Source organism: Podarcis cretensis, assembly GCF_951804945.1.
Source record: "Podarcis cretensis genome assembly, chromosome: 9".
NCBI classification, from domain to species: Eukaryota; Metazoa; Chordata; class Lepidosauria; order Squamata; family Lacertidae; genus Podarcis; species Podarcis cretensis.
The window spans coordinates 22,571,676-22,588,856 of NC_137178.1; the positions used below are offsets into that span (position 1 = coordinate 22,571,676).

Genomic DNA, 17,181 nt, shown 5'->3' on the forward strand with positions numbered 1-17,181 from the left:
CATCTTTAGGAATTGAATACAGTGGTACCTCGGGTTAAGTACTTACGGTAATTCGTTCCGGAGGTCTGTTCTTAACCTGAAATTGTTCTTAATCTGAAGCACCACTTTAGCTAATGGGGCCTCCTGCTGCCGCCGCGCCGCTGGAGCACGATTTCTGTAAGGTTCTGTAAGGATTTCTGCAAGGTTCTTAATCCAAGGTACTATTTCTGGGTTAGCAAAGTCTGTAACCTGAAGTGTATGTAAATTGAAGTGTATGTAACCTGAGGTACTATTTCTGTAAATGCTTGTTGGCCAGGTCTGCCAAGATACTAGTTCTGGGTTAGCGGAGTCTGTAACCTGAAGCGTATGTAAACTGAAGTGTATGTAACCCGAGGTACCACTGTAAATGCATATTGGCCAGGTCTGCAAGTCACAGTAAGCAAAACTATGGCTTTGCAAAAGCAGGTGGGCTCCCGAGAAGGAGATCATACCCAGTTTGCTCCTCCATAGCCCTTTTAACTCAGTGCAGCAACTAAGCCAAGATTTGGCTTGTCCCAACCTGGAATTGTGGTGAAGCTCTCCCCTCATTAATCACAAGCTGCAGCCAAGAACAAACCTTGGCTTTGCTGCTGTGCTGCCCTGAGATAAAGGATCTGGGGAGGAGCAGCTCCAATCTCCTCCTTGGGAGCCCACATATTTGCATGTGGATGATAAAACCATGGTTTTGCTTAGTATAGGTGTGGGGAACCTTTGACCCTCCAAATATGGTGGAACTACAACTCCCAGCAGCCCTGGCAAGCATGGCCATCCAAGCCATCCAAGTTGGCTGACCATCACTGCCTCTTGTGGGAGTGAATTCTGTAGTTCGGCTACACGATGTGTGAATAAGTACTTTCTTTCCAGCATTCAGCTTCACTGGATGTCGCTGAGTTCCAGGGTTATGAGAGACGGAGAAAATCATTTCTCTGTCCACTTTGTCCATGCCTAATGGTACACACTTCGACCATTTTGCCACTTACTTGCCTTTTCTCTAAATTAAAAAAGTCCCCAATGCTGTCATCTTTCCTCATCGTGGAGTTTCTCTATCCCAGCGATAATTCTGGTTGCCCTTTTCTGATTTTTTTTTTCCAACTCCACAATATCTTTTTTTTTTTTTTTTTTTTGAGATGAGGTAACCAGAACATAGGGGTGGCGCTGTGGGTTAAACCACAGAGCCTAGGGCTTGCCGATCAGAAAGTCGGTGGTTCAAATCCCCGTGATGGGGTGAGCTCTCGTTGCTCGGTCCCTGCTCCTGCCAACCTAGCAGTTCGAAAGCGTGTCAAAGTGCAAGTAGATGAATAGGTACCGCTCCGGCGGGAAGGTAAACGGCATTTCCGTGCGCTGCTCTGATTCGCCAGAAGCGGCTTCGTCGTGCTGGTCACATGACCCGGAAGCTGTACACCGGCTCCCTCGGCCAATAAAGCGAGATGAGTGCCACAACCCCAGAGTCGGTCACGACTGGACCTCATGGTCAGGGGCCCCTTTACCCTTTAACCAGAACATATTCCAAAAGTGCATGGATCACATAACTGTATAACAGCATCATGATATCAGCAGTTTTATCTCCAATTCTTTCCTCAATTATCCCTATCATGGAATTTGCCTTTCTCACACCTGCCACACGCTGGGTCCACATCTTTATTGACATAGCTTCCCACTATGTTTCCCAGGAACTAGTATTCACAGATAGACTGCCCATGATCCTGGAGGAACTACATCCTTGTCAAGGGTCCTAGCCTTATTCTGAATAATTTTGCCTAATTTCCTTGAAAACTCTTCGAGCTGGACTATAGCACCTTGTCGTACCTAAAAGACAAACAAATCTCTTATGGCTTTTGTAGACTAGAGTCAGATGGGTTGGGTATAAATAATAAAATTATTACTATTCTTTCTTCGGATGCATGAATGTGTGGTAATTTGACAAGTAAATGGTTGTACCTGGGTGAGAGGGCAGAGAGGGCAGAGAGAACACAAATGAAAACATTATTGGCCATGGCAATTATGCTGTGTGCATCAGAAGCTGCCTTTCACCTACTCAGACTATTAGGCCATTAACTCAATACCATCTACACTGACTAAGGGTTTCAGGCAGAGATATTCCCAGCCTTACCTGGCGATGCAGTGGACTGAACTTGGGGCTTTCTGCATAGAAACATAAAGTTGGAAGGGACCCCAAGGATCATGTAGTCCAGCCCCCAGCTCTCCCATATAGGGCTCCAACCTGCAACCTTGGCGCTATCAGCACAACGCTCAAACCATCGACGGACGAACTTTCGAAAACGCACACAATCAATGAGTTAAAAGGCGATGATCAGAATTATGTGAAAATAACCGCAAGTTGCAGCTCTCCCCCGCCCCCCGTCCCCGGGCGAGGAGGCTTCAAGTCTCTGCAGAAAGATCCGACCCGGTCCTCCTGTCTCCGCCTCAGTTTCCCCTCTGTAACAACTTGTGGGGAGAATCCAGGAGACGGGGCGGCGAAGAACTTTGCCGGGGCAGCCCGATGGGGCCGGACTGTACCTGTACCTGTACCTGGTTGTAGCGCAGGACGTGCAGGTCCAGCTGTCCGGCCAGCGACTCCTCCAGCCGGTGCGCGGCTCCCATCTTCTGCAGCATTTGCTCCAGCTGCCCGGCCGAGAGGCTCCGGTTGCCCCCGAACAGCGCCAGGACATCCCGGGCGAAGGGCGGCCCCGCCGGCGAGGCGGCTGGCGTCGATCCTTGCGCCCTGGCCGGAGCCAAGCCGGCCAGTGCCAAAGCGAGCGAGGCGGCCAGGAGCGTCCGAGACACGAGAGACATCGCAGACGACGACGCAGCAGCTGCTCTTGGCTCAGCTGCTCAGCAGAAGCGGCACGGAGGGAGCGCGAAGGGTTAAGGTTTCGCCGACGGCGCGCACGCGCCTTGCCTTGCCTTCCCTTTGCCGGCGGGAGCCAACGAGGAGGTCCTGTCCTGTCCGCAGCCTCAGCCTCCCTCGGGCGCACTGCGTCCTGCGCGGCTGCTGGTGGCGGGTCTTCCTTCGTCGCTCCCCTCCCCTCCTGGGCAAGGGCAGGCTTTGGGGCGCTCCCTCGGACCTTTCCTAATCCTGGAGAGCCCGCAGGATCGATGGAAGGAGGGCGGGAGGGCAGGAGCGAAGCCAAAAGAGACGGAGAGGGAAGTTTCTTCCCCAGCAGAAGCGGACGGGACAACAGGACGGCAGAGATGCATTCAGCTCCTCCTGCGTGATAGAGGACAGAACATAGGGGCAGGGAAGCTTGAGAAGGCAGCTGAAATCATACAGGAGTGGAGTTTCCCAGTTTTTGCTAGGAGTTTTTATATAGACACACACACACACACAAGCACATGCGCGCGCACACGTGTACACACACACACACACATTGATCAATTAAGAAATTGCTTCTTTAATCCTTCAGCATTCCATTTTATTATATTAAAATTGAATTCCATGGATTTCAGATTGTAAGAGAATGAAATACAGTAAAAGAGGCAACAGCAACACATTTTTAAAAAATCAATTTGAATAGTTAGTGCAATAGTTGTACCATCTTACTATCTTCAAGGACAACCGCACCCCTCCCCTCTTCTCTCCTTCTGGCTAAACATGCCCATCTCTCTCAACTGTTCCTCATAGGGCTGGGTTTCTTCCAGACCTCCCTCACCATCATGATCTCCCACCTTTGGACCCACACCCATTTGTCAGTCTTAGTCTTAAAATATGGGGTCCAGATGTGGCCAGGCCAGTGAAGAATAAAGCAGCACTATTATTGAATTGTCATGCCACTCAATTCTGTTTGCCCTTGTTCACAGTGAAGGTGCTCAGGTTCCTCGATCAGTTACTGTTTTATGTTTTGTAAACCACTTTGAAGTGCTACTTTTTTACAATCAAGCAGGGTATAAATTTAAATAAGATAGGGCCTGTCATGAGATAGGGCCTGTCATGGATGTGACCAGGGGACAAAGGGTCACATTTGAACTCCAAGTCTGAAGTTCCCCACTTCTGCTTTAAACCATCCCTTTATCTCTTCTCTTTCTCATGTAAGCAATTCTAAATTACTGTACTTTCAAGGTGGAGAATTCCAGGCCCGCCACTACCCTTGCTTGCTGAAGCACTAACTGGATGCATAAAAACTTTCCTTTTCAGAAATGTGAAACACACCGAAGAGTTAACAAGGGAGAGGGGGCACAGCATGCGCTTTGCAATTTCAGATGGTAAACAATAGTTTGCTAGGGCTTGGCTGTGGCTCAGAAATGTCAACATCTGAGCATGCAGATATGAGAGATTTGCCCAGGAAAACAGCAGGGTCATTGCTGATCTCGCTGGGGCTGGGTTTATCAACTTTCTAAATAATGTCATTAGGGCATGGATGTGTGGATGTTTTGTTTTGCTTTATTCCAGGTGTGCTGATCCCTACAAATTTCACAGCGGCCGTATGCAGCCTATGTCCCAGTTGTCAACATGAGAGATGCCCCCAATCTGTTATTGTTGCACAGTACACACAGCCCCATCTTGGGTAAAACAGGCTGTGTCAGCATTCTGAAAATCACCCATGTCATTTCATGTGCCCACCTTTACAAGCATTGTTCTCTGTCGTTTTGTTTTAGGGATAAAGCAAGACACAATGAGTAAATACGCATAGGATTATGCTGCAGTCGTGCTCTTAAACTATATCATAGAATCGGAAAGTTGGAAGAGACCACAAGGAACATCTGGTTGAAGCCCCCTGCAATGCAAGAATCTTTTGTCCAACATGTGGCTCGAACCCACAACCTTGAGATTAAGAGTCTCGTGCTCTACCAACTAAGCTTCTCGAGACCACCATGGATCACACCCCTTTCCCTGGCAGGGTTTCTGCCTGCCTTGTTAGCAGCTACACAACAGGCAGAAATTCAACAAGGACAGGAGCATTGCCAGCAAAAGCGATGGTGCATGGTCTAGTATTTATTTTTCCTTATCGAGCTGTTCTTCCTACCAATCAGTTGGGGAAATACCGCATGCTCCTATATCTCAGGTTACTCAATAGCTTCTCACCTGGAAGGGTCAAACAGAATCTTGCCACATGCAAGGTATTTACCAAAGGGAAATCCTGAGAATAGCCTCACACATTTGCACATCCTATTGCTCCATTCCGGTAGCCACTACTCTTTCACAAACTATTTGCCCATGCTTGTCTTGTTTCACACCGCCTTTCACAATACGTTCTCCCACTATCTTGTTTTCATATGCTGGGGGTGGGTTGGGGGGGAAGCATGCCGCTTCTCTGCTTACCTCTTGCTGTCGCTGATTATTTCTGCGGTCCTTCAGAATAGCCAATGCTTCTTGCACAGATAAAGCTTTGAGGAGGGACACAGGTTGCAGTTCAGTCACTGTGCACTGCCAGATAGCCTCGGCCATGTGCAACTGCTCGGGTCAAAAGCCAACCACGGCTGGCCCCTCCCAGCGGTGGTTTTAGCCTTCCTTTCCTCCAAAAGCCAAAATGAATTGGGTAGAGAAACAAATTCCTGCCGCCAATTCAGCTGCTCCAGTTCCTCATACTGCAAAGTAAGCAGTACACGTGGATCTGCCTTTCAGCCTCTGTTGGGAAATAGCTAATATTCCTTCTGACTAAGCAGGGATATGGAAAGCATTTCAACACAACACCGGGGACATGCTGTCCTTTATTCCTTGCTTCCCTGAACCTGTCCCTCTATACATAGATAGGTTCCTGTTTTGAGCTGTTCCTGAAGAATGAAGGTGGGGATCAAGGGGTGGAATGGCAGAGCGAGAGGCTTGCCAAAGAACTGCACTACAGAAGTGCTCATTCTTTGAGAGACCAGCTGAGCTGCCAGCAGCTCTGCAAATGCCCTTCTCCCTTGTTTCAATGAGCTGCCCTTAGATCATTCTTGAACCAGTCATTTAAAGGAGAGAATATGCATGGGGGAAACTGCAGCCGCTGTAGTTTTTGTGAAAAGAATCAATGGTGCTCCTGCTTCTGGCCTTCCCAGATCCATCTGGCTTATCACTGGTTGGAACCCAGATCCAGCAGGCTCTCCTCATGTCCTTAATCTTTCCCCCCACCTGCCACCCATTGCAAGCCCACTAACGGGTTCCAGACACGCAGCTTCCTTATATGTCTTTTTGTGCAATGTATAATTCCTCATTCAGCTGTTTCCAGGGCCTAGTGAGTTTGCTGCTGGAAGGCAGAGGGACAGCCTGTGGGGAAAACTATGAAAACAGGCAGATCTCTTGCACTGTAGGACTCATAGGAGTCAACTCCTAGGGGCTGAGGTCCCTTCAGTTCCCCTAATAAAATATTTGAGGGCACTGGGCTCCCACAAAGTTGATGAGCATTGCCATTCAAATGGTGTTTGTGTCTTGTGATCAGTGTGGGGACTTACCTTGCTTCCCCGCAATATTTTATTCAATTTGGCACCCCTGGTAGGACTGATTTTTCTGGACATTATCTTCACAATTCTTGGAAATGATCTGATATGCTATCAGGGCAGAGCCTACCATTGCATGGTGATTTTCAGCCTCATCTCAGTCAAGGAAGGAGCACTTTGTAGGAATCCAGCTATTGCAGCTGCAAATGGATTGAGCAAGGTTATGGGTTGAGTAGAGCTAGAGAAGTGGTGAAGCAACCTAAGAGACAAATTGGCATGTGCTAAATGCTATACACACCCATTCAGCACAAGGGGTGGATCTGTGACATGCTAGAGACCACACTTTTTGTAGTCCTTCCCACTGCCACTCCCGTTGGGGATCATTTCCAGGTGTGCCAAGTAACATGGCATAGGGTCGGCATACACCAGGGATGAGGAACCTGTGGCCTTTCAGATGGAATCCAACTCCCATCAGCCATATCCATCACAGGCAACGATCAGGGATGATGGGAGTTGTGGTCCAACAAAATCCAGAGGCATTGGATTCTTCATTCCTTCCAATGCATGGTACCGAAACGATCCCCTTGCATTGGGGTTGATACCGTTGGTCGCACTTATTCCTGTGCCCTTTAACAGTAACCAAGCATGCAAAAATATAGCTGACGTTACATGCAAGGAGATAAAAAGACAGGAAAAGCTTCACCTCTTGCATTGCTGCACAAGGTTATCAGGATCAGGTTTCATGGTTGCATTGTGCTCACGTCATGCTGCATTAATGAATTGTTGTTGTAAATGGTTTTTAAAAAACCCTCCTTCTTTGGTTGACTAGGTAAACTGAACTGCAACACTGCTGCATAGTGGGATACTGTTGACACCGCAGGAACACACTGATTCAGTTATAAATATTTTGACATTGTGGGTCCACTTGTCAACGTGTTGGGGGACTGGACTTCGCCATGGTAAGGGAACATGTGAACCCCTCTTATTTTCTGCATATGACTGGGTCATTCACTAGTCCTTAATAAAAAAAACCACATGCTATTATTTCCCTAACAGATAACTTTCACTATCCCACATTTGGTCAGCAACTGACTCTGAAAGCTGTTTTTGAGTTTCATTAAATAAACAAGGCTATTTGCTGTTTTCAGATATGCGGCCTGTATTTGCATAATGCTGAAACGTTCAATTCTTCGGCAATTCCAGGGGGAATTATTTTCTCTTTCCAATCTGCTGCAGAATGAAAATCCTTCTCCATTTTGGGGGCTAGCCAAAGTTTAACCTCAAGGATGGATGCTCTCTCTCCTCTCTCCCTAATGGTTAAGTTTGTTTTTTATTAAGCTGTTAAGTTATTTGAAAAGGAGAGAATGGCAAATAAGATCTAGGGGGTCATGTAGGTTTAGCCGCCTGTTGCACAAGCAGTTTATATGATAATTCCACTAACCAAAGAGCATTTTAATGATGGCCATGCCCAGCATAAATTATCAGGGGAGTTCCCCTCTTCCCGGTGAAGTCTACAATGAATGTAAGCAATTTTTCTTGGGAAAAGTGAGACTGGCATTCCACAAGGCTGATTCACTGCTTTCTTGACCAATGTGAGTTTGCCACGAGCAATGTGAGTTTGGGGGTCACCATCAACATCTGGATACTATGGAATGAGCCACTTTGAGTTCACAAATGCAAGATCTATGCACCATCGAAACTAGGGTCTTCTATGGGGAAACCAGTATTTAACATGTGAAGCCACTCTGTTAGTTGGGGCTACCTAAAAAGGTTAATTATAACTCGGGCTTCAATGCTTTGTGGGCCATCGAGGCAAATATTTCTGAGTCTACTGAGATTTAAACCTGTATCGTTCCATTACAGTATACAGGCCTAATGTCAGAGCCAGTATTAGGATTGCCAGAATATTGTCTGCCAGGACTAGAAACAGGAAAGTCGAGATTTCTATGCAGCAGTCCCATGTGACGAACATTAAGTATTGCACATTTTAACATCTTCCCAGCAGTAAAAATGCCCATAGCACTCTCAGGCTCTGCAATGGTCACATCTAACTAAGCTAGCCAATGAACCCACCTCTTGCTTGCTGAAATAGTGTGTGTGTGTGTGTGTGTGTGTGTGTGTGTGTGTGTGTGTAGGACCCTGGTTCTTCTGTGGCTGGAATGTGAGTTTGTACAAAGGTAAAGAGTCACACCCATTACCCTTCCCACTTTTGCCTCTGGCTGCACCTACCAGAAGTATGCAGACCCCAGAAGGTTGCACCTAAGGGACTATGACCCTCAAGATGAAAAAAGGTTCCTCATAACTTCCTGAATTATGTGTCTGCAGTTAGGCATAGTTGCAATGAGTAGAGAATATCAGATTGTGGGAGGCCTCTTTGGGGTGGGGGGCTGATGAATAGATAGCCACATTATCAGAGCAGAGCTCCTAGCTCAGGCCCCTTGATTTATTATTTTGACAGCGCTTGTTGTTTTGTAACTGCCAACTCCAGCATGTGTTCATTACTCCTTCTCCTTTCCTGGCACTGAAAGGCATTTTTGTTTTGCTGGAGTGAGCACTTATTAACCAGAAGCATTTGTGCTAATAGAGGGCTGGATTAGTCTGAAGAATGCTTTGCCACAAGATATTACGGAAAGAAAGGCTTTGAACAGAGGAAAAATACCTGCCAGCTAGGGTGCTTCTTGGACTGACACTTGCTCCAACTGAATTGTTCAGAATTTTTTGAGATTTAGAGATGAGTGAGTAAAAATGTTTCAGTAGCCCTGATTTATTTGCTGGCTCTTTTAAAAACAAAAGAAGCAAAAAGCAAATCATGTGCGAGATGATATGTGGATACTGCCATTATATAGCTTAGTCAATAGATGGCAGTGGACTTACTTATATCTGAGCAGAGTCTGGAGTCCATTCTGGTTTTAAGAGAGACAATAGCATCCTTGTCTATGTTCCTGATTTGGTATGTCCTCTTAGTCTTTCACAAATGGCAGCACTGTTAGCAAAATTTATCCAGTTGCATTAGACAGAACTATGAATTAAACATCCAGTCCAATATTTCTTTTTCAGCTTGATGAAAAGTTTAAGAAACCCTACTGTAGAACTACAAAGCTTTCTGTGTAATGGGATTTTTATTATTTTTTTAATAATACAATAAAATAGTGGCTACAGAAAATACAAATAAGTAGAAAATGGAGTCCTCTCTTAAAAGTAATTCTTAGTCCTCGACAGCCACAGAAGATAGCACCCAGCTCTCACCTGGCATCTTTCCTTTCCCCTTCCAGCCTCTCACCCTGGGAGACCAACATTTCCCTGTCTTTCAACGACGGTCTTCTATCTATCAGATACCACCCCCATGAGTATACAATCTCTGGACATTAATAAACGTCCCAGACATAGGACTCCAAAGGAAAAAGAAACAGAGAACTACAAAACTCTCCGGCAGATTTGGGTGTCAGAAGGCTCTGTCCCCAGGGTCTCTTCAACAGCAAGGGTCTACTTCGGAGCAGGGGTGGGAAAGTAGATCCAACCAATTGGCTGGATCCAAAACTCTGCAGCACCAAGTGGTCCCCCACATGTCAATCATCTGGCATCAGATATTCTTGCAAAAGGATGTCTTCCTGATCTGGAAAAGTAATCAGTCTGAGGGGTTCAGGTGCCTACTTGATATCATAGGATAGGTGATTTCACAGGTGGAGCACCACAACCTAAATGATTCTCCCATTGTTCACTGCACAGCGGACATGAACCCCCAAAGTATGTAGTTATTTCAAGAATTCATTCTGATCTGTATCATAAAACTAGCTCTCCAAGCCTTCTGAGAGAGTCATGTTCCTGGACATGACAATTGCACATTGACTTGGTGTGATAAATTTCAAAGGGACTTAAGGTGGATTGAAAATGAGCAGGTTTGAGCTTTGCCTTCCCCATCACTACCAACACCATCAAAACACATGCTACCACATTCTAATCCCTTCCGTCTCCCTATCAATCATTTACAATAGAAAATGCTTAAAAGGTGCATTCAAAAACACATGAAGTCACGTTTCTGGAGCAGGGTTCATGGAAACTGGTCCAAAATATCTCCAGTAATAAATGAGAATTAATTAATGAGCACGCTCCATCCTCAAGGACATTAGAATAAATTTGTTGGACTCAAACATTGTCATATCAAACATTTATGGAACAGTCTTCTCCAACAGGGACACTTGGCTTCCCCTTTGTTCTCTTTTAGGTGGGGCCTGAAGACTTTTCATCATTGGTATTATTTTGGTCTGCTTTTAATTAATTGTTCCTTTACTGTGTGTTGTTTTACATTTTTTAATCAAATTTCTGGCTTAAGAGCAAATGGTTTACTTTCTCTTTATATCCTAGCATTGTGAATTTTGATAGTTGTTTTAAAATTCTCTAGGTTTATATACAACTAAACAACAACAAGGTTTATATATGTGTACCTCTCTGGAGAAATACTTGTATTTTGAAAAGTGAATAAGAACTTAGAAGTGTCTCCCAATAGTTAAAATAAATTAGGGAACCTAATTTATTTCTAACTTCAGTCTCTTTGTCCAGATCCATGGGGATGTGCACTACTAAGGATAGATGATCGCCCAAGCAAGGGGAGGCAAGTAGTTTGCATCAGACAGAGAGGGAGGAAGCTCAAGGCAAGATCAGCACCTTGGAGAGGGACCAAGGTGTGATTTTCAGGACCATAGGTAGTCATCCTGCAGTTGAGGCAAGGCATGAAAGTTGTCTCAGCAGTGTCCTGGAGAATGCAGCAGATCTTTATAGCTGAGGGTGGATATTCATTGACTATACTGAGGCCCCGCTCACTGAATGCTTGTATCAAATACCTGTTAAACCTGTGCCTGAATTGTATCACTTTGGAGTGCTCACTTTTGTCTCACCCAACTGAATGCAGAGTCCACCACATCTTTAAAAATATCAATTCATATAGAAAACTAGATTTCAGAGAGAAGATGCTAGCCTAGCTTCCTCCATAATATGTGAGTTTCGATGTTGCCAGAATCTCTATTTCCCCCCGTAGTGAAGCATTCCATCATGTGTAGCCCTACCTTCTGTCTAAAATGGTACAGCCCACACATTGGTATCTCGACTAGACTTTAGGCCAACATCTGGAAGTCAATGCTGGTTTCTAGTGCAATAGGCAGTCAGTTTATAAATCTAGTTATTGTGCTGAGTTTTCAACTGTGCTCACTATTCCATCCTATTTCTTGAGCAATAACAATGGGGAAAGGGGAGGGGGTGGATATTTCACTTTCCCAAAAGGATATGCTTCAGAAGAACTTGGTTTTGCAATGTCTGTTTATCATCTACAGTTGCCAGTTAGTTAGGACTAAGTCACATGCCCACACTGACTGCATCTTGTTTGTGCCATTGGATTCTGCATTCATTTGTGATCTGCAACGAGCCAAGATGCCCTGCTACAGCTATCTCTTGCAGTGTTTGACCTCTGGACCTTCCTATGTGAAATGGCCTTTTTTCTTTTTCTCTCTCTCTTTCTGTACTCAGGGACCACTTCATGCATCATGAACTCTGACCTATGACAGTTTATCCACAGTAAATGGATTAGTCATCAAGGTGTCACAGGATTCTGAATTGTTTTTGCTAAAATAGGCAAACACAGCTATCTTTTTGCAATTTTAGAAAAGATGCGTGGAGAATGTTCTGCATGTGCATTTTTAAGCAATACTCCTTGTGTCTATCCAATATTCAAATACTGCTACATTCACACACCCCTGTTCAGAAGAAGAAGAAGAAGAAGAAGAAGAAGAAGAAGAAGAAGAAGAAAAAGAAGAGTTTGAATTTGATATCCCGCTTTATCACTACCCTAAGGAATCTCAAAGTGGCTAACAATCTCCTTCCCTTCCTCCCCCAAAACAAACACTCTGTGAGGTGAGTGAGGCTGAGACACTTCAGAGAAGTATGACTAGCCCAAGGTCACCCAGCAGCTGCATGTGGAGGAGCAGGGAATCGAACCCGGTTCACCAGATTACGAGTCCACTGCTCTTAACCACTACTGTCTGTCTGTCTGTCTGTCTGTCTCTCTCTCTCTCTCTCTCTCTCTCTATATATATATATATGTATATCCCACACACATAACTGGCCAGCTATTATTTTTAACTTTACACACACACACACACACACACACACACACACACACTTTCACAGCATAAAACAGTGCACTGAAGTCAAAACAGCATTTATGTGAAAATAAAAAGACAGTATCTTTGGGAAAGCTTTACATGTGCAGGATAAATGGAAATCCCATTACACACCTCCCAAAGATTTGTGTATGTCAGCATATTATTGTCTTCATTCTTTATTTGTAGTACACTTTTCTCCCAAAAAGCAAGATCAGCGTAGCTGACATGAGATAAAAACAAGTATGATAACAACAGGCAAGCAATATGAAACCTTATCTGACAACAAAAATGCCGCATTAAATCTACAGATTAACAAACTTTCAATTTTGTATTTAAGGAAATACCAGCTTGGTTAAACATTCCACAATTCTTAAATAGTATTGTGTGCATATTGTAAATTTTGATCCTTTGGGGTCATCTTGATAGCAGAAATAAAATATATACTCTGAACGGTTTTTGTTTTTTAATTTGGAATGTCTTCTACTAATAAAATAGCATTTTAAAATGGCTGCATTGTAAGCATTGCCTGCCACTGCAAGCATTTAATGGTTTGGTAATGATGATGATGATGATGATGATGATGATGATGATGATGTACTTGTTCCAGATGAGAGGAAACCTGCACCTGTTGAAATCAAGGCAGAAGATGTGCATTTCTCTAGTCCTGCAATGTGAGCATTTTGTTGTAATTGTCACACTTACTTTTCAGGAGTAGCATCAAAAGCTCCTGGCCTCTTGATCTGCCTGCCCTGGTATGTATGGCAGAAGGAATGGTTGACAGCAAAGATATTACACCATATGACGCTTGCATGCATGGTTAATGAGCTGGCAAAACCAGAACTACAAGGCATGCATTAATAGCAGCGATTTACTTCTCTGATAAAAAAAGCTAGTTGAACACTAGCACAGGTTGTTGCAGCATGTTGAATGGAGCATCCCTTAAGGATTATGATGTGCTACATACCAAATTCACATAAGCAGACATTTCTATGTCTCACATAATGATCACACATAGCTTGTGGTTTTACTCGCCAAGTTTCCCACCTCTGATTTCACTAAATGAAGAAACTGCAAGCAAATGCCACTCATTTAACAACAAGGCAAACAGGTTTAGTCTCCAACTGCTGGTATGTAGAAGCTCCAAAAGCCATGATGACTAATGACGGGGAAGAGTCGCTATGCTGCAGCAGTGAAGAGTGTTGAGTTGGGGCCTGGGAGATCAGGATTCAACTCCACACAGAGCCAAGAAGTTGTAGGTGACCTAGTTGCTGCTTCCCAGCTGAACTTCCCTTACAGAGTTGTTGCAGGGTCAAAATGAAGAAAGGGAGAACCACTTCTGCCCCCTTGAGCAACTTGGAGTTCCAAAGATCTCAGAAGCCTGCTCCACAGTAATTCAGAGCAGGGCTTTGGGTGCAGCTGCCCCGTTCTATGAAATAGCAGTCCTGCTGAAATACCGCGGGTGTCCGCTTATCTGCACTTTCCAGAAAGAGTTGAGGACATTTTTTAAAAAATAATGTTTATTACTTTTAAAACTTACAAAAAAGAAAGAGAAGAAAAAAGACAAAAAGGAAAAAAACATGAAAGGGAAAAAACAATACAATACAATATATAAACAATACAAAACACAACATTGACACATTGACCTAAACAAAACAAAGCAAAAACAATTTAAAAACAAACATCATACCATTTCAGTACTCTATCTTTCATACCCTTGTTTCATCAACCTCCTCTCACCTCCCTTTTTGTATTCCACTTCTATTAATTGTTTCGGCAATTCCTTTCCATCTTTCTCTATTTTCTGTCATATAAAAATCTTAACTTATTTTTACCCTTATTTTCCATTAATACTATAATGCTTATTTATGCTTAACTCCTTATAACATTTCTACTAAAGCCATAAGATTTCATTCCAACATTTTTCTAACACTCAGTAATTTTACAATATTTCTATTTCCTAAAAATAAACTTTAAACTTTTTCCAATCTTCTTCCACCATCTCTTCTCCCTGGTCTCGGATTCTGCCAGTCATTTCCATCAATTCCATATAGTCCATCAACCTGGTGATCTTCTGTCTGAGGCTCTTAACTCTTTTCCAAGTCCCTTCTGCAGGTCTTCTTCATATTTATACATGCACTTTACTTTGTCTTCTACTGAGCTTGTTCTTATTTTCCTTCCTTTGATGCTGAAGAGCAGATCTCGGGGAAGCTCCAACCTAGCAATGCTTTTATTCCTTCTCGACAGGTCAGCCAAATCTCCATGGTTAAATCTAAAATCCATAAGGTATTTCAGGACATGTTTCAAAATTCCTCCAAATCTAAAGGCCCCCACAGCTCCAATCTCCTCACGACCCAAGTCCAAATCCCAAAGGTCAGTAAATCCCTGCATGAAGGGATCTATCCAACTTTCCTTCTCCAGTCCAGGCAGGGCTCCGATCCTCAAAATCTGACTTTTTCTAAATTCAGTCATAAAAGGCCTCAACTTATAGTCCTCAATTTGCCTCTGTAAGGCTGGGGCTCCCACTTGTATTACTTTAGGTTCAACAACAACAACTTTCTCCTTCGCCTTCTTGACAATTTGCCCTGTCAAAGTAGATTCCTGTATCAGATCCTGAATAATTTCTGTATTGATGTTCACTTTTTGTCCCAAATTAGTCACTTTTTGTCCCAAGTTATCAATTTTAGTAGTCATAATATCCGTCTTCTTGTGGAGCTGTTCCAACGAGTGACTTATCTTGCATAATGCAATCACTAAAGCTTCTTCTGTTGACATTCTCAAATAGTCCAAGGTCAATCCCTGATTCTCACAGTCTCTTATCTTGCAGCTGGTTCCCCCAGCTCAGCTCTTATAACAGTTTCAAAGGCTCCCTCTAGAGGGAAACAGTTTCTATTTGTGTCAAATCCTTTTAAGCACGGTTCAAACAGTAAATATAGTTTCAATTTTCAGTTACTTTTCCTCCTTTCTAAACGCAGAAGACGACAATGGAAACAATATATTTCTCTTATTTAGCTAACTGTCAAGATACGTTCTATTCACAGCCAATGAACTTCAAAACGTCAATCTTACTGGCAGCCCCTTTCCAGGTTCAGAGCGGTGGTGATTTAATTTTCATCACTCTCTCCTGCAGGCTTGCGCGATCCAAAATTTCCCCCCTCTTCTCCTGCTTCCAAGGGGGGTTTAATAGTTTTAATCGATGGAAGTTTAATCCTTTGCGGAAGACTTTCCAAGACCTTAGCTTGCAGCGTCTTTGCTTCAATCTATTTACAAAAGGGGAAGGCGGACTTCCTGTTTGAAACCTTCCCGTTTCGGTGCCAAATTAAGACATTTATAGATCCAATTTTCCATTCTACTCACGGGTAGTTGTTTAAAATCGAATTGTCCACAGGAAAAAGTCAGCGCTCTCCGGCAACAGCAATGCGGCTTCACTCCGTCAAAGAAGCAATCAATTCGAAGCACCGCGCCGCTCACCCCACGTCGCTCCGGATCCCCGAAACCGGGTCTCCCCACGAGTAGGGGAGGCGCAAAAGGTGCCAGCCGAATCCCAGATTCACAGGCTTCTCCCGCCTGTGATTTTTAGTGGGTCTCCGCCTTCGCCGTGGCGGCCAGACCCTGTTTCCACGGAGTAAATTCCTCCCAATCAGAGGAATTCCGCCATTGCCAGAGGCGCTAACCCGGAAGTCCCGAGCTGAGGACATTTTTGTTCTGATAAGCTTTCCAAACCAAATAAATGGGTCTTTCACAACTGAATAAAAGGGTTTTGCCCCCCAACTTGTTAGGATTTTGTTTTAAATGTATTTGCTGCTTTTGTGTTTTTAACTGTTTTTTAATAGATCTCCTCTTTTAATGTCTCAAATCCCAGATAAAGCCATCTGAGCTAATGGTCATCACCAGCTACACAAACAAGAGCAGAGGACTCCCCTGCATGAGTGCCTGAGGCCCTGCTCCTGCCATTCACCACCTGGCCCAGGGCGGGGCCTGACAGGCCTCAAAAGAATCCTGCCTGAAACCCACCAATCAGAGTAGACAATACTGAGCTAGATGGACCAATGGCGCCTTTCCATGTTCCTCTTTTGCTTCCGGCCACCTAGTAGTAAAGCAAATTCCATGTCTTCATTACATGTAGAAAAGCTACTTTGCCAGGTTGATTCAAACAGCCAATCGGTTTTGGAGTAAAAGAGTTCCCCATCAGATGCATCTTCATCCAGGTTTGGGGGAAATTAAGAATGATGTCCCTTTGACTGAATCTACAGATGATTCTGCAGTTGCTGCCTGAAAGTATCTCCATATAGTGAACTGAAGTTTGGTACTGGTTGGAAGGTAGGGTAGCATTGCCTTCCTGTACCTGTCTGCTCAGAAATAAGTCCCGTTAAGTATGGCCTGCTCTCCAATAAGTGGGCATGGGGTAGCAGCCAAAACCTACAATTACAGTGGCGGGGAGTCTGGGCTATCCCTGACAATTGGGTCGTGCTAACTGGGGCTGATGGCTGGGTCCAGCAAGAGGTTCCTCACACTTTTACTTCAGACTGACCTGGGAGTAAGTCTTATTAAATGTAGTACTTCTGGGTAGGCATGCATAGGATTGAACTGTGACTATGATAAGAGAGGAGCACATTCCTAAGAAACCCTGTGATTCCTTACGGTCACTAAACAATATGTGACA

The 17,181-nt window shown here is 44.2% G+C and overlaps 1 protein-coding gene and 1 long non-coding RNA gene across 5 annotated transcripts in view; both read right to left on the reverse strand.

Annotated features, from left to right (window-relative positions):
• Window positions 1-13,291, reverse strand: part of SLC39A8 (solute carrier family 39 member 8) — a 40,819-nt gene extending 27,528 nt beyond the window's left edge. The window contains exons 1-2 of one of the 4 annotated variants that reach the window (XR_013842307.1): window positions 13,120-13,291; window positions 2,548-3,226 (exon numbers count right to left, since the gene is read on the reverse strand). Coding sequence is in view for 2 of the 4 variants with exons in the window: in XM_079990274.1 (XP_079846400.1) it covers window positions 2,548-2,811 (264 nt within the window). In the remaining 2 variants the exon portion in view is untranslated. Of the gene's footprint in view, window positions 1-2,547; window positions 3,227-5,275; window positions 5,563-13,119 lie in introns of those variants that run through there. The other 3 variants (XM_079990274.1, XM_079990275.1, XM_079990276.1) reach the window with 3 other exon arrangements.
• On the reverse strand, window positions 9,470-12,101 carry LOC307223843. The gene is made up of 2 exons (XR_013842296.1): window positions 10,812-12,101; window positions 9,470-10,780 (listed from the first exon to the last, which is right to left on the reverse strand). It is a non-coding gene; the product is annotated as an uncharacterized lncRNA (long non-coding RNA).
• Window positions 13,292-17,181: the final 3,890 nt, after the last annotated feature.